Source organism: Salmo salar, chromosome 22 (genome assembly GCF_965601325.2).
Source record: "Salmo salar chromosome 22, fSalSal1, whole genome shotgun sequence".
Lineage (NCBI taxonomy): Eukaryota > Metazoa > Chordata > Actinopteri > Salmoniformes > Salmonidae > Salmo > Salmo salar.
In genome coordinates, this window is record NC_138312.1 from 6,419,645 (window position 1) to 6,440,184 (window position 20,540).

At 42.0% G+C, this 20,540-nt stretch overlaps 1 protein-coding gene across 1 annotated transcript; it reads left to right on the top strand.

The window, feature by feature from the left end:
* The first annotated feature begins 5,180 nt into the window (after positions 1 to 5,180).
* On the top strand, positions 5,181 to 16,808 carry LOC106582663 (transcription factor Sp7-like). Its single transcript, XM_014165937.3, has 2 exons — positions 5,181 to 5,284; positions 14,331 to 16,808. Exons 1-2 carry the CDS (start codon positions 5,264 to 5,266, stop codon positions 15,654 to 15,656), a joined length of 1,347 nt encoding a protein of 448 aa, XP_014021412.3. The 5' UTR covers positions 5,181 to 5,263; the 3' UTR covers positions 15,657 to 16,808.
* The last annotated feature ends 3,732 nt before the right edge of the window (positions 16,809 to 20,540 follow it).

Genomic DNA, 20,540 nt, shown 5'->3' on the forward strand with positions numbered 1-20,540 from the left:
GGTGAGTTATTAATTACACTTTGGATGGTGTATCAATACAGCCAGTCACTACAAAGATACAGGCGTCCTTCCTAACTCAGTTGCAGGGGAGGAAGGAAAACGCTCAGGGATTTCATCATGAGGCCAATGGTGACTTTAAAACAGTTAGAGTTTAATGGCTGTGACAGGAGAAAACTGAGGATGGATAAACAACATTGTAGTTACTGCACAATACTAACCTAATTGACAGAGTGAAAAGAAAGATGCCTGTGCATAATACAAATATTCCAAACATGCATCCTGTTTGCCACAAGGCTCAAATCCAAAACAACCCATCATTGAGTACCCCTCTCCATATTTTCAAGCATAATGGTGGTTGCATCATGTTATGGGTATGCGTGTAATTGTTAAGGACTGGGGAGTTTTTCAGGATACATTTATGGATTGGAGCCAAGCACAGGCAAAATCCTATAGGAAAACATGGTTCAGTCTGCTTTCCACCAGGCACTGGGAGATGAATTCACCTTTCAGCAGGACAATAACCTAAAACACAATGCAAAATCTACAGTTGCTAATCAAGAAGACCGTGAATGTTCCTGAGTGGCCGAGTTAGTTTTGAATTAAATCGGCTTGAAAATGTATGGCAAGACCTGAAAATGGTTGTCTAGCAATGATCAACAACCAATTTGACAGAGCTTGAAGACTTTTGAAAAGAATAATGGGCAAATGTTACACAATCGAGATGTGGAAAGCTCTTAGAGACTCAAAGCTGTAATCGCTGTCAAAGGTGATTCTAACATGTATTGACTCAGGGTTGTGAATACTTATGTAAATTATATCTTTCTGTATTTCTTGTTCAATATATTTGCAAAAATGTCTAAAAAAATATTTTCAATCCATTTTGAGTTCAGGCTGTAACACAACACAATATGGAATAAATCAAGGTATATGAATCAGAGTATGTGCTGGAGCGGAGCTTGCCCATTTTTACTGGAGCGTGGAGCGAGATTCCCAAAGGCTGGAGCGTCGGCCTTCTCGCCCGCTCTAATTTCGCTCCAGTAGCACTCACTTCACGAGCTTCACGAGCCCGTCACCGCAAGCATTTGTAGTCTCAATCCAAAATGGATTGAATATATTTTCTCTCTCTCACCCATCTACACACACAATACACCATAATGACAAAGGCAAAATATATTTTTTTGACATTTTTGCAAATATATTGAACAAGAAATACAGAAATATAGAATTTACATAAGTATTCACAACCCTGAGTCAATACATGTTAGAATCACCTTTGACAGCGATTACAGATTGGAGTCTCTAAGAGCTTTCCACATCTCGATTGTGTAACATTGGCATATTCCCACTTTCCGTTTTGATTGGGTTATTTTCCCTAAAAACCTATTGGCCTACCTATAAAAATGTAATTGTAAAAACTCTGAGGCATATTATCCGCTGCTGGCCGGCTCTCCAGGCACCATTGCAAGAGCCTGAAGGCACAGACTGGCCAAACTCATTATTTCTAAAAATGTATTCTAAAAATGTATCAAAGGCACTAATAAGTCATTTTTCGTTTCATTTGTATTTAATTCTAAGTAAGTCACAGGCTATATGTGCAATTTATAGACTATAATGATTTAATACAACAAAATGGTGTTTAAATGCTGAGCGCTTTATGTCCCTACGAGCATAATGTGTCGCACTAGCAAATGCTTCACATTGTATTTATTTTAGACCTTGAAATAATAGAAATAATATAGCCTAAATAATTCATTTCCGTTCCTTCTCAGGCTCCCTGTCTGGCTCCTGACATATTTAGTGTTTATATGCTTTTTAGTATGACATGGTATGACATATTTACTATGACATATGTTCGCTTCTTACATTCACCTTTCCATGTTTGTTCAAATACTTTTCATTCAAATCCATATGATTTGGTTTAAATACTTAAAAAACTATTGTTAAGTCCAGGTAGTCACAAATATAGATGGGTGTTGGTTAAATTGTGATTTTAATGTATAGAGCGAATTTGGAGCGGCAGTTTTTTTTCCCTTGTGAGCACAGAGCAGATTGTAGGAATGTAGTAGAAAAGCACATGGAGCGCCGGAGCGGTGTGCAAGGACTGCGATGAGCAGGCTTTGCAACCGCTGAACTCTGCTCACATGCTCTGGTATGAATACTTTCTGACAGCACTGTTATATGGTGTCCGCATTGCACTGTTTTCTGATGATGATGATGATGATGATGCATGTTGCATGTTTTTTTCTTATATTCATATTAATTCATTTTGAAAAAAAGAATGCTTATGTTGACAAAGTGGTCATCTCGAATGAAAAAATGACGTAGCATTTTACCAACTACACTGGTCAAAGATTGATAAAGACATGTTGGATTAAATATCTAGTGTAGAGTTACAACCTGCAGCAACACAGCAAGTGCACTGAGGAATGGAGGGAGCACAAGGGGGTTGAGTTAAAACACTTTTCTGATGGGTATAACATACTATTAACCATAGGCGAAAATATATACAAAATTATTGTATATATTTGTGGGTTTGGGGTCCCCTGGAGGTCGGGGGGCCCCAGATAGCATATGGACACTTCATAATCAATGGCAAAATGTGTAGATTTGCAGGAAATTTCCTTAAAAACTGCAAAAACAATTCTCAATTTCGAAATTTGTAGAATAGCATTATAAAACAGCACATTTTTCTCTCTGCCCTATTGCAAAAAAATGTGAAATGCAGAAAGTTTGCGGTTTTCCTACAAAATATTGTAAAAATATTGGTGGGGTTGGGGGACGATAGTCCGGCTCTGTTCGCATGCACCGCCTCCTCCACTCTGACGTTCTGAATATGGAGAGGGGCGGTTAGCCAGAGGAATACGCCACTGGCACTGACCCGGCACCCCTGGCAGGCTAAAACGAAGGAACCAAAACAGTACCATGTCGTCTATACTTCTGTCACTGACAAGTGTCAGTCCTTGTCCATGGTATGTTTACACTCAATTACTATATTTTTTAAAAAGCGGACTGGACATAAGGTAGGCAAACTCCAACTATAATACAAATCAGTCTTCAAATGTTGTCTTCTTAAAATATTTGCCTTGAAATACATTAATTAATGATGGTGATGACTTATTCTTCCACTTATCCTTCCACTTATACTGTGTTTTCAAAATACTACTCAAATACCCCTCAAGAGAGGCATAATAAGTAGTCAAACTGTGTAGAATTGCAGGAAATACGTTTTAAAATGTTTATATATTTTATATATATATATTTATATCAGTTGAGCACCCCAGACACACTGTCTACTGTTAATCCACCCAATAACTACACAATTTCTCCCTTGCTAGGAACAATTTAAGTTTCTTTCCTCCGCTTTATGTAGGCATTGCACTCTGAGTGACCTGTAATGGTGATTGGCCTACATTTCAAATCCAAATGTCCTAATCTGAAAACATATTCTCAATCTTCTATAGCCTACATAATTCTGTCGCTATCGTTATTTGTATGCCTGAAACCGTAAATCATGACATTCAAGTATGAATATAAATCGAAGTTAGACCTCGGATCAAGCGTTAACCGGCGATAGCAGACAACCACACAGCGGATGTTTTGGTGGTGTTCGATGTTTAACTGCATTGGAGCCTTCAAATCGGTGAGCAGCTGCTCTTGCGATCATAGTCATGAAGCCACACCCGCCCCACTCCTGTTAGAAATTCAGAACGATAAAATGTACGCTATATAATAAATAGTTACGCTCAAAATGAAAAATCATTAAAGGAAATAATGAGGATTTTTTTTCATCCTAATCGAGGTGCAGAACTTGTAAACAAGGCTGCATGGGATTTCTCTTAATGCAACGCAGTGCAGCCAACAATGTCCTCTTTAACGGCAGGAGCAGCTTGTGGATTTGACAACTAGCTATAACGCAGTTCCACCTCCGACACCCAACCACTATGCAGATGTCGGCTAAAGCGGATGTGATTTAATAGAGCCACTAATAAAGGAGGACAGGTGGTGGAAATGATGCTCTATAAAATATACGTTTCAAGAAAGACACAGCGTTTGTATGAGGTTGCCTACTAATCACAGCTATTTGCAAAATAAAATCATGGAGAAATAATGTCGTAACAGACCTGAAGATGGATTTAAGTAGGCCTACTGCTGTGTTGGAGTATAGTAAATATTTCCACATGTAGGTCTATCTATTAAAATCGTCAGGGATTTTCTTTCTGGAGACTTAGTCCAAAACGAGGAAACAAAGTCTTGTTTTTACTCCAACCATTAGCTTAAAAGCCGTGTTCGGAATTTATTTTATTTGATGGCAGTATTTCTTTTTTTGTTGTAATTTCGAGCAGTTGAATCCTTTCAATCATTAGAGATCATGCCTACAAAAGCATTTAACTGCGTTTCAGAATATTGAAAAAAGAAAGCGGGTTAAAAACTCAACAATAAAACCTGTGAAGCAAACCGCAGACCCGACCGGCTTAATTGATTGATTTATTCGTGGCCTGCATGTTCCTTTCCTTTCTGGATGAGTGTCACAACAACAATATCGAAAGCAAGCAGCTTTACTGCTATTAATAACAATATTATTATTATTGACCATAGTAGCCTAGACCCAAATGTATTATTAATTGTAAGGGGTAGGCTACAGTTGAAGTAGTAGGCGTTTTACTATTATGGTATTATTGTGTTATATTTGAAGATTCGGCCTATATGGAGACCATAACGCATGCTTTTGCCATTAAACATATGTTCTATCAATGCATCATTAGCGCCAAAGATGTTCAACATTATTAGGCTTAATATTAGCAGGTAGGCTATAAATAGGCTACCTATATAATGTTGACGCTGACAGAACGCATGCGTTTCTATACTGTGAACCTGAATGAGCATGGTGATGGCTTTGATGCAAGCAGGGTGTAAATTACCTAACAATTGAAGTCTTTATCTATTCTTTCATAATAGCCCCTGTAATCGCCAACCACCCATTTCCCAAAGATTAATCTGGATTTGTCAATCTGAAATTTGGGAGGTGGGATGTCTTCTCTTCTCCTCCAATGCACTCCATCCTTTTTCCTTCCCTCTCTCCTTTATTGACTCTGAGCGAATCTTCAAAGCGCGCGGACCCTATAATTAAGGGGCGGGCTCTTTCTTTCCAAAGAGGTCTGTGCGCTCGTGCCGGAGTTCTCCCAAACTGTCCTGGGACCACGAGCAGAGAAGAGAACAGTCTATCCAACTTCCCTCTCGACTCTTTGGACTTTGTTTCTCAGGGATGGCTGCATCTATCCTGGAGGTATGGAATATACTTGTATGTGTTTTTGTATTAACTTTTAAGTTGTTTTACAGTTAGGCGCCAATTGCTGCTGTATTTTTCATGAACTGAGTGGCGAGGTAAACTTAATGCGCACTGGTAGGCTACTATATCTGTCTGTTCAGTGCGCTCCTTGAACGATCAGTCATGTCGTTAGCGTATGTTCTTGAGGTAATGGAGAAAATGAGAAAGAACGTTGCACTGTTGACATTCGACAAATAGGCTTTTATAAGACAATATTAGATTGTGAAAACCTATAGGCTACGGCCTAAATATAACGGTTGGCTCTCCATCTGTCAGAATTGGTGTGCGTAACTGCATTCTCTGACTACAATTCTGCCAAAAGCAGGGACTTTATTTTGAAGGTCATCAACAGCATTAAAGTGTAGGTAATATAATTACCATTTGGAATGCGTGTTATAAATGTCAGTCATAGGCCAATGCTGTAATATTTAGGCTTAGCCTATCCAAACTGCTAATGTTACCGTTAGGCACGTTGGATGATATAGCAGACATAGGAAAACACGGAAGCTCTATCTGACCGAAGATTCTTACTGAAAAGTTTGGTTAGGTCCACTGCTTGGACGACAGCTTGGAGCCCACATGCTTGGCAAATCAGTCAACAACAAAATCAACAAGAAACGCTACATTAAGTTACACGCTACGCAATCTCTCTCCAACCCTTCCAAAAAGATTCCACTGCAATTAAAGTATTAGCCTACATCTCTGCCGGTCATCAAAACTTAAGCAGGGGACATAAAAGTTAAGACTCAACGGGGAGAGGGTTGAAAATGGATTGAGAGCAATTAACCTGGAAACGGGAGCTAAGGCAACAGGATACGCTAAGTCGACAGCAGGCGCTTATTAGGGAGACTGGTAAATCCACCCTCAACAGCCATGCGGCGCCCCTGGGGACTTTGTTGCGTCTGTAAGGAGGAGACTACATACCTAAATGGTCTTAAGTGTAATAACTTGAATCTGCCCAATAATCGAGTAGGCTATAGGGTACTAGGGGGGTAACTAGCCTACACTAAGAAGAATGTCATTAATTGTTGTTTTTAGAAAAGGGACGTTTTTAAAGTATGGTGGTTATTGCAGAAGATTATGGCATAGAGTTAATCCATTTAAACTATTTTATTTCGCAATTCTTCTTCAGGATCAGTGGGTCCCCCACGGGACGGTTGAGCTAACATAGGCTAATGCGATTAGCATGAGGTTGTAAGTAACAAGTGCACAGTTATAAACTTGAAAAGTTATTCATAAACGAATTAGGCACATTTGGGCAGTCTTGATACAAAATGTTGAACATAAATGCAACGGTTCATTGGATCAGTCTAAAACGTTGCACATACACTGCTGCCATCTAGTGGCCAACAACAAAAGTATTTTCTTTTCACCAGATCTATTGTGTTATATTCTCCTACATTCACATTTCCACAAAATTCAAAGTGTTCCCTTTCAAATGGTATCAAGAATATGCATATCCTTGCTTCAATGCCTGAGCTACAGGCAGTTCAATTTGGGTATGTCATTTTAGGCGAAAATTGAAAAAAAAGTGGTAGATCCTTAAGAGGTTTTAACTCACCTGCACATTCATTTTCTTTGTTCTTTCTTTGTTGTTCTTTTCCCATGTAATCCATTATGTACAATTGCACTAAATATTATTGAAATATTGCAAGATTTTAAATCCCAGCAGTCTTTAAAATGACATTCAAGAGGAAAAGGTTTTCAATATTTGTTTTGAATTATTAAGAAAAATTAAAATTAATTGGAATATAATATTAGAATGGAATATAACTAAGCTAATTGGAATATAACATTTAATAACAATAAATCATCACTTAACCTTTTACGGCTAGGGGTTCCGCTAACTTTTCGACAACATCCGTTGAAATGGCAGAGCGCGAAATTCCCCAAAAATTATATTTAACTTTCATACATTCACAAGTGCAATACACCAAATTAAAGCTTAACTTCTTGTTAATCTAGCCACCGTGTCAGATTTCAAAAAGGCTTTATGGCGAAAGCAAACCATGCTATTATCTGAGGACAGCACCCGATCAAACAAACACATGACAATCATAATTCAACCCGCCAGGCGCGACACAAAACTCAGAAATAACAATATAATTTATGCCTTACCTTTGAAGATCTTCTTCTGTTGGCACTCCAATATGTCCCATAAACATCATAAATGGTCCTTTTGTTCGATAAATTCCGTCGTTATATCTCCAAAATGTCCATTTATTTGGCGCGTTTGAATCAGAAAAACACCGGTTCCAACTCGCGCAATATGACTACAAAATATCTAATAAGTTACCTGTAATCTTGATCCAAACACTTCAAACAACTTTCCTAATACAACTTTAGGTATTTTTAACATAAATAATCAATCAAATTTAAGACGGGATAAACTGTGTTCAATACCGGATGAAAACAAAGTGCCTTAGAAATCTAGATCCATATAGAAAACCCATTGAAAACACTGTCACCTCAACAAAAAAAAAAAATCCTGGATGGTTTGTCCTCAGGGTTTCGCCTGCCAAATAAGTTCTGTTATACTCACAGACATAATTTTAACAGTTTTAGAAACTTTAGAATGTTTTCTATCCAAATCTAATTATATGCATATCCTAGCTTCTGGGCCTGAGTAGCAGGCAGTTTACTTGGGCACGCTTTTCATCCAAAATTCCGAATGCTGCCCCCTATCCCAAAAAAGTTAACTAATTCAGTGTAACATTGATGTCGCATCTCTCATGCTCTGCTATTGCACAATTCTAATTTGTACATAGGTCACAAATTAAGCAATGCCCAGTAAAGTTGGAGCACTACTCATGAAACCACCTCCTGCACTGCTCACACATAATCCAGTCCCAACCTGTGACTGAAAACAGCTCCTCACAGAAAAGGAGCTGTTTTCGGCCTCTCCTCCTGGAGCTTCGACCTCAGGGACAACTCCAATACAACTGCTGCAGCTGTTGGCTGTTGGTTTAAGCAAAAACAAACAAACAAACAAACAAACAAGAGGATTGGTACAATAAACACTTCTAATCACTATATACAAATATATTTATTCCCTAAAATGAGTACTGAATGTATTTTTTGTTAACAACATTTGGAACAAGGGTAGGATGCAGGGTGGAGGTTGTGGCAAAAGTAGATGTGGTGGAGGTAGAGCTTTTGGTGTTAGAGCTGGTGGAGGTACTGTAGAGCTAGTGATGGCAGTGGTAGAGGTGGCAGCGGTGGCGGTAGAGCACTGTGGTTGAATGGAGATTATGCATTGAAAATAAACAACAAAAACAATACATTGGTGTTAGTACAATAAACACTTTCTACCAAGTACATGCTGCTTCTGCTATTTTTCATTCATTTAGATTACTTTTTCTTACCAGCAATGGGCTCAGGCTGCTCTATAACCTCAGTGGCCAAGAAGTCTGCCTCTGTGAAGATGTCCTTTTCAAAGGCCACAGCCCACTGGCCCGGAAGCCTCTACTCCCCTTCTCCACACAAGCCACCTTGTTATAGGCCTTTGCGAAGAGGCCAGCCACTTGGTATATACCTATTTTTTTCCCAGGAATTGTCGTCATCCACTGATCTCCTGCCCTGTTGTAAAGGCCTTCAGACCCTTGAAGACGGTACGGTCTAACGGCTGCATCTTCTGGCTGCAGTGGGGTGGCAGAGTGATGAGAATAACTCCCTGGCCTCTTGCTGTCAAGAAAGCCTCCAGGGTCTTATGGGAGTGGTGCCCATCGATGATAAGGATGTGAGGTTCCTCAGGGGTGCAACCAACACTGTGGGCGAAGTGGTAGAGCCAGTCGTCAAAGATGGCACTTTCGACACAGCCTGAGTCACTTACCCTTCCAACGGACCCTGGAGGTGCTCTAACCAGCAGCTGTTCATTCATCTTCTTCCGGTGGAAGAGGGGCGGTACGTACTGCTCCTCTACACTGATAGCACAAATTACTGTGAAGCCCCTCTGAGCTGGTCATCCGTGCAACCTATACTGCTCCCTTGTTGCAGGCAAAGGTTTCTGGACATTTCGTATTCCAGTCTCATCTATTTTCCAAATCTTTGTTGGCCTGACGTCCCTGATGCGGTTTAAAACGTCCTTGTAGGCCATAAAAAACTGGTCAACCTTATGTTGATTTAAGCCCACGGCCCTTGCAAGACTGGTTGCTTAAAGTATTCACACCCCTTGACTTTTTCAACATTTTGTTGTGTTACAGCCTGAATTTAAAATTGATTCAATTGAGATGTTTCTGGTCACTGGCCTACACATAGTACCCCATAATGTCAAAGTAATTAAAAATGAAACATGAAAGCTGAAATGTCTGAAGTCAATAAGTATTCAACACCTTTGTTATGACAATCCTTCATAAGTTCAGGAGTACAAATTTGCTTAACAAGTCACATAATAAGTTGCATGGACTCTGCAATAATAGTGATTAATATGATTTTTGAATGACTACCTCATCTCTGTACCCCACACATACTGTAAGGTCCCTCAGTCAAACAGTGGATTTCAAACACAGATTCAACCACAAAGACCAATGTCTCGCAAAGGGCACCTATTGATAGGTGGATAAAAAACAGCAGACATTGAATATCCCTTGGAGCATGGTGAAATTATGAATTACACTTTGGACGGTGTATCAATACACTCAGTCACTACAAACATACAGACGTCCTTCCTAACTCCGTTGACGGAGAGGAAGGTAACCGCTCAGGGATTTCACCATGAGGCCAATGGTGACTTTAAAACAGTTACAGAGTTTAATGGCAGTGATAGGAAAAAACTGAGGATGGTTCAACAACATTGTTGTTACTCCACAATCAGTGACGATTTTAGCATGTACAGTTGAAGTCGGAAGTTTACATACACTTAGGTTGGAGTCATTAAAACTCGTTTTTCAGCCTCTCCACAAATTTCTTGCTAACATACTATAGTTTTGGCAAGTGAGTTAGGACATCTACTTTGTGCATGGCACGTAATTTTTCCAACAATTGTTTACAGACAGATTATTTCACTTATAATTCACTGTATCACAATTCCAGTGGGTCAGAAGTTTACATACACTAAGTTGACTGTGCCTTTAAACAGCTTGAAAATTCCAGAAAATTATGTCATGGCTTTAGAAGCTTCCGATGGGCTAATTGACAAAATTTGAGTCAAGTGGAGGTGTACCTGTGGATGTATTTCAAGGCCTACCTTCAAACTCAGTGCATCTTTGCTTGACATCATGGGAAAGTCAAAAGAAATCAGCCAAGACCTCAGAAAAAATTGTAGACCTCCACAAGTCTGGTTCATCCTTGGGAGCAATTTCCAAACTCCTGAAGGTACCACGTTCATCTGTACAAACAATAGTATGCAAGTATAAACACCATGGGACCATGCAGCCATCATACCGCTCAGGAAGGAGACGTCTTCAGTTTCATAGAGATGAATGTACTTTGGTGCGAAAAGTTCAAATCAATCCCAGAACAACAGCAAAGGACCTTGTGAAGATGCTGGAGGAAAAGGTACAAAAGTATCTCTATCCACAGTAAAACGAGTCCTATATCGATATAACCTGAAAGGCCGCTCAGCAAGGAAGAGGCCACTGCTCCAAAACCACCATAAAAAAGCCAGACTACGGTTTGCAACTGCACATGGGGACGAAGATCATACTTTGTCGAGAAATGTCCTCTGGTCTGATGAAACAAAAATAGAACTGTTTGGCCATAATGACCATTGTTATGTTTGGAGGAAAAAGGGGGAGGCTAGCAAGGCGAAGAACACCATCCCAACCGTGAAGCACGGGGGTGGAAGCATCATGTTGTGGGGCTGCTTTGCTGCAGGAGGGACTGGTGCACTTCACAAAATAGATGGCATGATAAGGGAGGAAAATGATGTGGCTATATTGAAGCAACATCTCAAGACATCAGTCAGGAAGTTAAAGCTTGGTCGCAAATGGGTCTTCCAAATGAACAATGACCCCAAGCATACTTCCAAAGTTGTGGCAAAATGGCCTAAGGACAACAAAGTTAAGGTATTGGAGAGGCCATCACAAAGCCCTGAACTAAATCCTACATACAATTTGTGGGCAGAACAGAAAAAGTGTGTGCGAGCAGGGAGGCCTACAAACCTGACTCAGTTACACCAGCTCTGTCAGGAGGAATGGGCCAAAATTCACCCAACTTTTTGTGGTAATCTTGTGGAAGGCTACCTGAAACGTTTGACCCAAGTTAAACAATTTAAGGGCAATGATACCAAATACTAATTGAGTGTATGTAAACTTCTGACCTACTAGGAATGTGATGAAAGAAATAAAAGCTGAAATAAATCATTCTCTCTACTGTTACTCTGACATTTCACATTCTTAAAATAAAGTTTTGATCCAAACTGACCTATTTGTACTAGGATTAAATGTCAGGAACTGTGAAAAACTGAGTTTAAATGTATTTGGCTAAGGTGTATGTAAACTTCCGACTTCAACTGTATATCTTGGTGGGGCAATCAAAAAATTATAATTATGCATGCCAGCAAAGCCACTACACAACACTAAACAATACATTAATTGCACTATAATGGTGACAAACAGTGCCCACAAGCTGTTAGGGCCTACACCTTACCACTGCTACACCTGGCTATCAGCAGAGTCTTGTCTGGCAGTGAAACAGTTCATTCAGCCTCATTTACTGCCTTTAAAAAATATATATAACTGATATGGCTAACTTGCTTAAACAAATGTGGTTTCTACTGACAATTGAGATATACAAACTATGGCATAAGGGGATGACGAGCGGATGAGAGGCAATCCGTATTTTTGATTAAGACATCTATGAGCGAGCTAGGATGGGTGGCAGCGTAGCCTAGTGGTTAGAGCATTGGTTGCAAAAACCGAAAGGTTGCAAGATTGAATCCCCGAGCTGACAAGCTACAAATCTGTCGTTCTGCCCCTGAACAAGGCAGTTAACCCACTGTTCCTAGGCTGTCATTGAAAATAAGAATTTGTTCTTAACTGACTTGCCTAGTTAAATAAAGATAAAAAATATATATATAACTATTTGTTCAGCACTTTTTAAATTTACAGAGGCAGAATTCAGAACATGGGCCATTCTTACAGTTAGAACCGTAGGATAAATAAAGGGTGCATATAAGCAGACAATGAAAGCACTTACAATTTTTGAAGATGACATTTCTCTAAAACAGGCTATAGGCAACATGTGCACCACCAACAGCTAACAGCTTACTACGTGGCCAAATTTTGTCATCAAACTTTGTCATCAAAGTCTGGCATTCTCTGGATTTATGGTGCTTCAAGACAACTGGGAACTCTGAAAAGTACAAGGTTGAATCATGATGACGTCAGTGATCTTCAGGTTGGAGCTCTAGAAAGAGGCCAGTGTTCCCGACTTGCAATTCCCATTGTTGGATGACCGTTCAAAACTTATTTACCTAGTCGGAGCTAGTTTTTTTCTGAGTTCCCATTTGTCTTGAATGCACTATAGTCAGATTTTCCAGTTCTGAGTTTCCAGTTGTTTTGAGCGCGGAAGAAGTAATGCTGGATTGACGGCATGGCCAATGTTGAATGTTTATCCATTTAAGAGACTCTTAAACCCAGAGTTGGGACCACATTCCCACTCCACTAAATAGCAGGCTAGTGATTGCTTTGCAATGCTTGCAGTTAGCCACTGATTCCTTCCAAACCACTCATTGTTGAATTTGTGATTTCCAACTTGTTGTGTAATGTTTATGTCCAGTGGCCGATGAGCACCAATACATTTTATCTATAATTTCTCTTCATTCTTTATCTGAAATGTAAAAAATTTAACTCAGTCCTCAGGCACATTCACTGTCTTATTGATAAGCAACTCCAGTGTAGACATGCCCTTGTGCATTAGGTTATTGTCCTGCTGAAAGGTGAATTCCTCTCCCAGTGCCTGGTGGAAAGCAGACTAAACCAGGTTTTCCTCTAGGATTTTGTCTGTGCTTAACTCTATTCCATAAATGTTGTATCCTTAAAAACTCTGCAGTCCTTAAACGATTACAAGCATACCCATAACATGATGCAGCCACCACTATGCTTGAAAATATGGAGAGTGGTATTCAGTAATGGGTTGTATTGGATTTGCCCTAGACATAACATTTTGTATTTAGGAAAAAAAGTGAATTATTTTGCCAAATGTTCTGCAGTACTACTTTACTGTTTTGTTGTAAACAGGATGAACATTTTAGAATATTTTTATTCTGTACAGGCTTCCTTCTTTTCACTGTAAATTAGATTAGTATTGTGGACAGTGCGACCCGCCATTCTGGCTGCCCCACCTATTTTGAGCCCCACCTGTTTAGCAAAATTATTTATATATATATATATATATATATATATATATATATATATATATATATAGTACATTGTTTGCAAACTGATGTGTGAAACATATTCATGCCAAAATAACATGCAAAACAGGCCCCACATTTTTTTGGGGGGGGGGGGGGGCATTAATACGTGTCACATATCAGTTTGCAAAAAACAATGTAAATACAATCATCATCATCATTGAGTTAATAAAGCCTCATACAAACTTAGTCTCTTTTTTGCTTTCTTGAGTAAGGCAGCTCCAAATTTCAGCCTAGCTCAGTGCTTTCTGTGGTGGTGGGGTAGCCAGCGGAAAAATACAGAGTGTAGGGGTTGGTAACGTTCTCTAGTTGCGCCGTGATTGGCTCAGTGTTCTGCCACTCATAGGGACACTACATCACTGCAAAATCGAAGGGTGGAGCTCGGAAATTCAAGCCCCTTGGGTGCTGCCATAGAGTTACATTAGAATTGCCCATCCAGGAAGGCTTTTCTTTCATTCTTCAGTCACTTTGCCAAAACAAGCAGCCTATATCAAGACAGTCATTTCAATTCAGCTGAAAAACGAATTTGAGGGGAAAGCAGAAAAAACAGCCTGCCATACTGTTTTGATTAGTGTTGACACTGACAGAAGCAGAAGTAGTAGCAGCCATTTCCTGTGTGTAATCCCTCCTGTCTCCTAATCTCTCTAGGAGGAAGCTCGTTACGGCTCCAGTTCTTTTGCTATGCTAACCGCCACCAGCAACAAGTTTGGAAGCCCTGTGAGGGACTCAGCCACACCTGGAAAGGCTGGCCCCGGCAGCACCGCTCCAGGCAAGAAGCAGTACAGCATGACCTTAGACCTCCAGAAGAATGGCAGAGGAGGGGAGAGCATTGAGAACTCCTACACTGGGTTGTTCAGCTCCGGAGGGGGGCTACTCACGCCCACCGAGAGTCCACCGCCGTCTTCTGGGGGGTACACGTCTGAGTACAACCCCTTCTCCCACTCCTTCCAGACCTCCATGTCCCAGGAGCAGTCCTTGCTGGTGTCCAAGGCCCACAGCACAGCCGACTGTCTGACCAGCGTCTACACCTCCCTGGACATGACCCACCCCTACGGCTCCTGGTACAAGGCTGGCATCCACCCCAGTATCACTGCCGCCCCCTCCAATGCCACATCCTCCTGGTGGGAAGTCCACCCCAACACCAACTGGTTAAGTGCTGCCCAGCCCCAGACCGACAGCCTCCAGGGCTCGCTCCAGCCCATCCCTCCCCAAGCCTCCCTCAGCCCCCAGCTGCCCAGCTACGCCTCTGACTTCACCTCCATCAATGCAGCTCAGTACCCCTCAGTGAGCCTGGGCTCCTCATCACACCTCCTCCAGTCCTCCCAGCACATGCTGCCTCAGGACATGTACAAGCCCAAGCAGGTGTCCGGCGGGGGGCTGATGGAGAGTCAGATGGGCCTGAAGCCTGCAGCTGGATCACGAGGGTATGGAGGAACCACCACTGGCAGGTCCTCCTGTGACTGTCCCAACTGCCAGGAGTTGGAGCGGCTGGGGGCCTCAGCTGCATCCCTGAGGAAGAAGCCTGTCCATAGCTGCCACATCCCAGGGTGTGGGAAAGTCTATGGGAAGGCCTCGCATCTCAAGGCCCACCTCCGCTGGCACACTGGGGAGAGACCCTTCGTCTGCAACTGGCTGTTCTGTGGGAAGCGCTTCACACGCTCCGACGAACTGGAGAGGCATGTCCGCACACACACGCGGGAGAAGAAGTTCACCTGCCTGCTGTGTAACAAGAGATTCACCCGCAGTGACCACCTCAGCAAGCACCAGAAGACGCACGCAGAGTCTGCCCTGCAGCAGGGAAAGACTGGGGAGGGAGAGGCCCAGGACCCCAGGAATGAGGAGATGGCAGACCCCAATAAACCCAACACGGCCGTGCAGAATAATGGAGGAGTCCCTAGTGACCCAACTAACAAAGGAGAGAAAACTGGTTCAGGCAATGGGGTGGAAACAAGCAGTGGACTGCTGGAGATCTAACTTCATTCTATGTGTTGTCTTGTAGGGTTAGTTGTGGCACCGTTGTTGTGCTGCAAAGTTAAGTATGTAGCTAAAGACAAACATCATTCTTTTGTATTAGTACATGCTTCCCACACTCTGACATTGTTTGTCAAAGGATGCATTTGTCATAGATCAAGATAACCGGGCAGGCAGGTTGAAAATACACATTCTGTGGACCACACACACACATGTACACACAGCCACCACACACAACATTTCTTCATTTTCTGCAAGAGCAGAGGTAATATTACTAGGAAGCCAAAGAAGAAAATAAGTGTAGATAGTATGAGGGAGTTTATGGGGCATTGCTTACTCCATAAAGTTTCATTTTGTACTTTATTACTTCAGTAAGAAACAGACAAATAGTGGTTTAATCTGATACTGCATCCATTTTGTTTTTGGGTTTGCAAATGTGTATGCTTCCTCTGATGTATTATTTAATTTTATATTTACACAAATAATCTAATTTATGTCTTATATTATAAGAATTAAAGATGATCTTGCATTGTGCAGACAGCGTATTATTGCCTAATAAATGGGAAGTTAAAGCTGGCCATTGATGATAATTTAGTAATTAAGATTTTTGTTGTTTCTTTTATTTATTGATTATAACTAAGATGCTGTTGTTGGTGCTGTAGTGTTTGAAGGTTTAGTTGTTTCTGAAAACTACTATTTCTACATGACCTTTCTATTGTGAAGTCTGCACACCTGCCACGTTGATAGTTGATGAACGCCTTTAGTGTATTGTGCTTGGCTGATTCTAGAGCAGTGTTATTTTTCTACCCTTTTCTGTTTTTTGATAAACCTCTTTACAACTAACTGTAATGAAAATGACACTTGCAACAACAATATTAAAACACTTAAGTTAGATAGAGATCAGATGGTATATTTTCATATCCTACATTTATCACACTAATGCATGATGGATATTTTGGATATTAAACTCTGGATATTTTGTGCATGGACGTCAAGAAGACTTTGGCAGTTTGAACGTTTGCAGAATGTGAAATGAGCTAAATAATTATATTACGTAAATAATAACTCATGGTCTTGGTAGAGGAGTATGTATGAGTGTCATGGTTTGGAAGTCATGACATGGAAAGGTGCTTTAGTAAAAAACTATGCAATTTACTTCCATTGGTGTTATTTACATGTTTTCAACCCCCTAAGTCTCCTCTCACCACTTAGTTCCATGAAGGTTTATATTGCAGAGGTAGCAAGTGTTAACAAAAGTCTTAAGGTAAAATGCTGCATAGAAATCACACGTTAAACTCTCCTGTCCATTCCTCCCTCTTTCATCTTTCCATCCCTCTGTCCTCTAAATGCCTCTTTCTATTGCCATAATCTTACTGCCTGTATTCCCCTCCACCTTGATCTCCTTGCCTCCACCTCTTAACCAAAATACCTTCATTATCTTCTTGCAGGCGCCACAAACAAAGCGGTCGACTGAGATTTACTCTCTGGTCGACACAATAACCCCTTTGACAGCGCCACTGTAGTTACACCACTATAGTTACCACGGAGACAATCAGGTCTCTCTTCAGCCTCAGAGTCAATTAGACCTAGCAATGGTCCAGTTAAGTGAGGGAAGGAGGGAGGGAATGGGAGGAAGAAGGGAGATGGAGGAGGAAAGTAATTGCATGGTTTATTGAGGGAGGTGTCTAAACAAAAGGCTAAAATTAAAGTTGGAGATAGATAAAGGACGAAAAACATGAGGATGTGGACTGGACGGAATAGTTTCTGCATAGGAGAGGACCTACCTGAAGGTATGGATTACTGAGGTTAAATTAGAATTAAGTGATTGTCAAGAGAGGTTATGTACAACAGGTGTTGAGGGAGAAGACTGAGGAACATGGACATTAGTGTTGTCAATAACAAGGTACTAAATACATTTTCCTTTGAAAGGAAAGGAAGGGTAATATGGTTGGTGGATGGAAGGCAGCACAACGCAGTTTATGGGATTACAAAAATTGCTTATTTGAATCCAAACAATTTTTCTTATCATTTAGAAAGATATATTTGAGATTCAATTCACATTTTATTAGTGAGAAAATGTGTTTGCACAGTGTGTTATACAGTGAAACAATTTCAACATTACATTTCAGAACATGTCACATTAAAGGACAGCTTTCCTCAAGCACTTCAAAGCTGTCCTAACCCCCACCCCCAACTCCCAACCCCCATACAGATTCCCCTGTCCTGCTCTTCCATTTACACCATCCCTTCCCATGCCTCATGGTTCCAATTTAACTCTTCTAATGAGCTGTAGTTGAGGTCCATTTCTATAAAACATCCCCAGGCCCAGTCTGTCATCAGGGAGTGACATGTTTATAGTGGTCTGAAGTGGGTGCACTGCTCCTGCCGCACTGCTCTATGCTGTCCAGTCCACAACATATAAAAGGTCTGTAGTGGGGGAATGGGTAGGGGGGGTAGGGTGTGTCAGGCAAGGCAGAGTGGAGACAGGGGGTAGAGGAGGGTCAGTGGCTTTTAAGTAGTCTTGTACAACTGGTATTTTGCTCCCTGTTTAATATAGCTACCCCAGCCGGTTAGCACAGCAGCAGTGGTGGTAACTGGTAACCTTAACTTTATTTTTAGGAAGCTTAAAATACGGTCATAAAAAGATAAATGTATAGCAAGTGAAAAACTGACAATCTGGTCAAACTGTACCATATGTCTCTCTCTCTCTCCTACTACCCCCCTACCCCAGACTCACAACCGTTTAACATGGATTCTCTATCCAAATGACGCCTAACCAACCTGTTAAAACCACGGACACTGTCTATTCCCCCACCCAACTCATTGCGTGGCCTCATTGCAAACATTCAATCAAACCATGTTTAGTTTAGGAGTTAAGAAGATAGAACATAGAAGAATAACATGGACTGAGATACAGTTCAATAACCTCACCAAGCTTTATGAACCATCATCACCACTCAGATTTGTCCCTGTGGCAATGTTTTCCTTTTAAAAAGAAATATAGATTGTTAGAATGTCTCAGCATATGTTAATGACACAGTCTTTCCTGCCTTTATCTTATCATGGCTGAAAAGCTGCTGAAACAATGGAGTTTACAGACAAAGCTGATGGGAACTTGTGGAGCAGAGCTTCCCCAAGACGCCCCAGCCCCTGGGTGTAAGAGGGCTGGAGGTATTAAACACAGGACAAAGGCACAGGTGTCTGCAGGTGTGACTAGGGTCTATCAACAGGGCTGGAGGCTGGGGAGAGAGGGAGAAAGGGAGGAGCGATGGCTGGAGGGGGAGAGAGGGAGGAGAATGTTGACAGTAGGCTCAGCAACCAGGCAATAATTAAAAACAAGATAAGACCTGAGAGAGTGGGGAAAGAGGGGAACAGGGAAAAGGGGGAACTGACCTCTCTAAACCACAACAAGACTGATCGGTCAGTGAGGTCAGGAAGATAGAGGGAATAAACAGAGAGAAAACATTTAGTTTGGAAGGAATAGACCCAGTTCAGTTTTATTACCTTAAAAAAAACAATTGTTCTGCTTAAAAGTAATTCCATACTTATTTATTACAAAACAGGGGGCAGGTAAATGACAGATCAAGAGCAGGCAGAGGTCAGTAATCCAGGGCAGAGTCAGTAAGGTACAGAAAGGCAGGCAGGCTCAGGATCAGGGCAGGCAGAATGGTCAAAACTGGGACGACTAGGAAAAACAAAAACTAGAGCTCAGGAACACGCTTGTAGGACCTGACAGGACAAGACGAACTGGCAACAAGAGACAAAGGGCTGTTTAATTCTAGATACATGGAAAGTGGGATGCATACGGAAAGTGCAGGGCAACAGAAGGCGAACAGCAGAGGGGCTAAGGACCTTAGATGGGGAAAGGGCAGATAAAACGGAGGGAAAGTTTGCGGAACTCCACCCGGAGGGGCAGATCCCGAATGGACAGCCATACCCTCTGCCCGAGACGATAGCAGGGAGCAGGGGTCCGGTGGCAGAGGGTATGAGCCCTCTGCCAGCTCCGATACTTGGAGGTGGTCTTGAGGAGGGTGGACTGGGCTCTCTTCCAGGTACGGCGACAGCGGCGGACGAACATCTGGGCAGAGGGTATGCTGACCTCTTCCTCCTGCTCAGGGAAGAGCGGAGGCTGATAACCTATGGAACACTCGAACGGTGAGAGACCAGCAGCTGAGCAGGTAAGGGTTTTGTGGGCGTATTCCACCCACACGAGTTGCTGGCTCCGGGTGGTGGGGTTGGCAGAGATGAGGCAATGAAGAGTCGTCTCCAGGTCCTGATTGGCTCGCTCCGACTGGCCGTTAGATTGGGGGTGGAAACCGGAGGACAGGCTGGCTGATGCCACAATGAAGGTGCAGAATGCCTTCCAGAACCGGGACGAGAACTGAGGACCACGTTGTCCACTGGAAGTCCATGGATCTGGAAGATGTGCTGCACCATAAGCTGGGACATTTCCTTGGCTGAAGGTAACTTGGGAAGGGGAATGAAATGGGCAGTTTTGGAAAACCTATCCACCACCGTGAGGATAGTGGTGTTGCCATCTGATGGAGTGAGACCCATGACAAAGTCTAGGGAATGGGAAGAGGTTGAAGGAGGCCAGCCGGAGCAGAGTTGTATTCTGGGAACACACGGTGCAGGCGGTGAGGAACGCGTAGGAACCAAGGTGGGCCACCAAAAACATTGTTGTGCAAAGGCCAGGTTGGCAGGCCAGTCGAGAAACGGTTGACAAACACAAACCGGTTCAACATGTCACAGAGAATGTCGTTAACCAGGGCCTGGAATACAGCAGGAGCATTGGTCAGTCCGAATGGCATCACCAGATATTTGTAGTTCCCGCTAGCCGTGTTAATAGCGGTATTCCACTCATCCCCTTCCCGTATCCGTACCAGA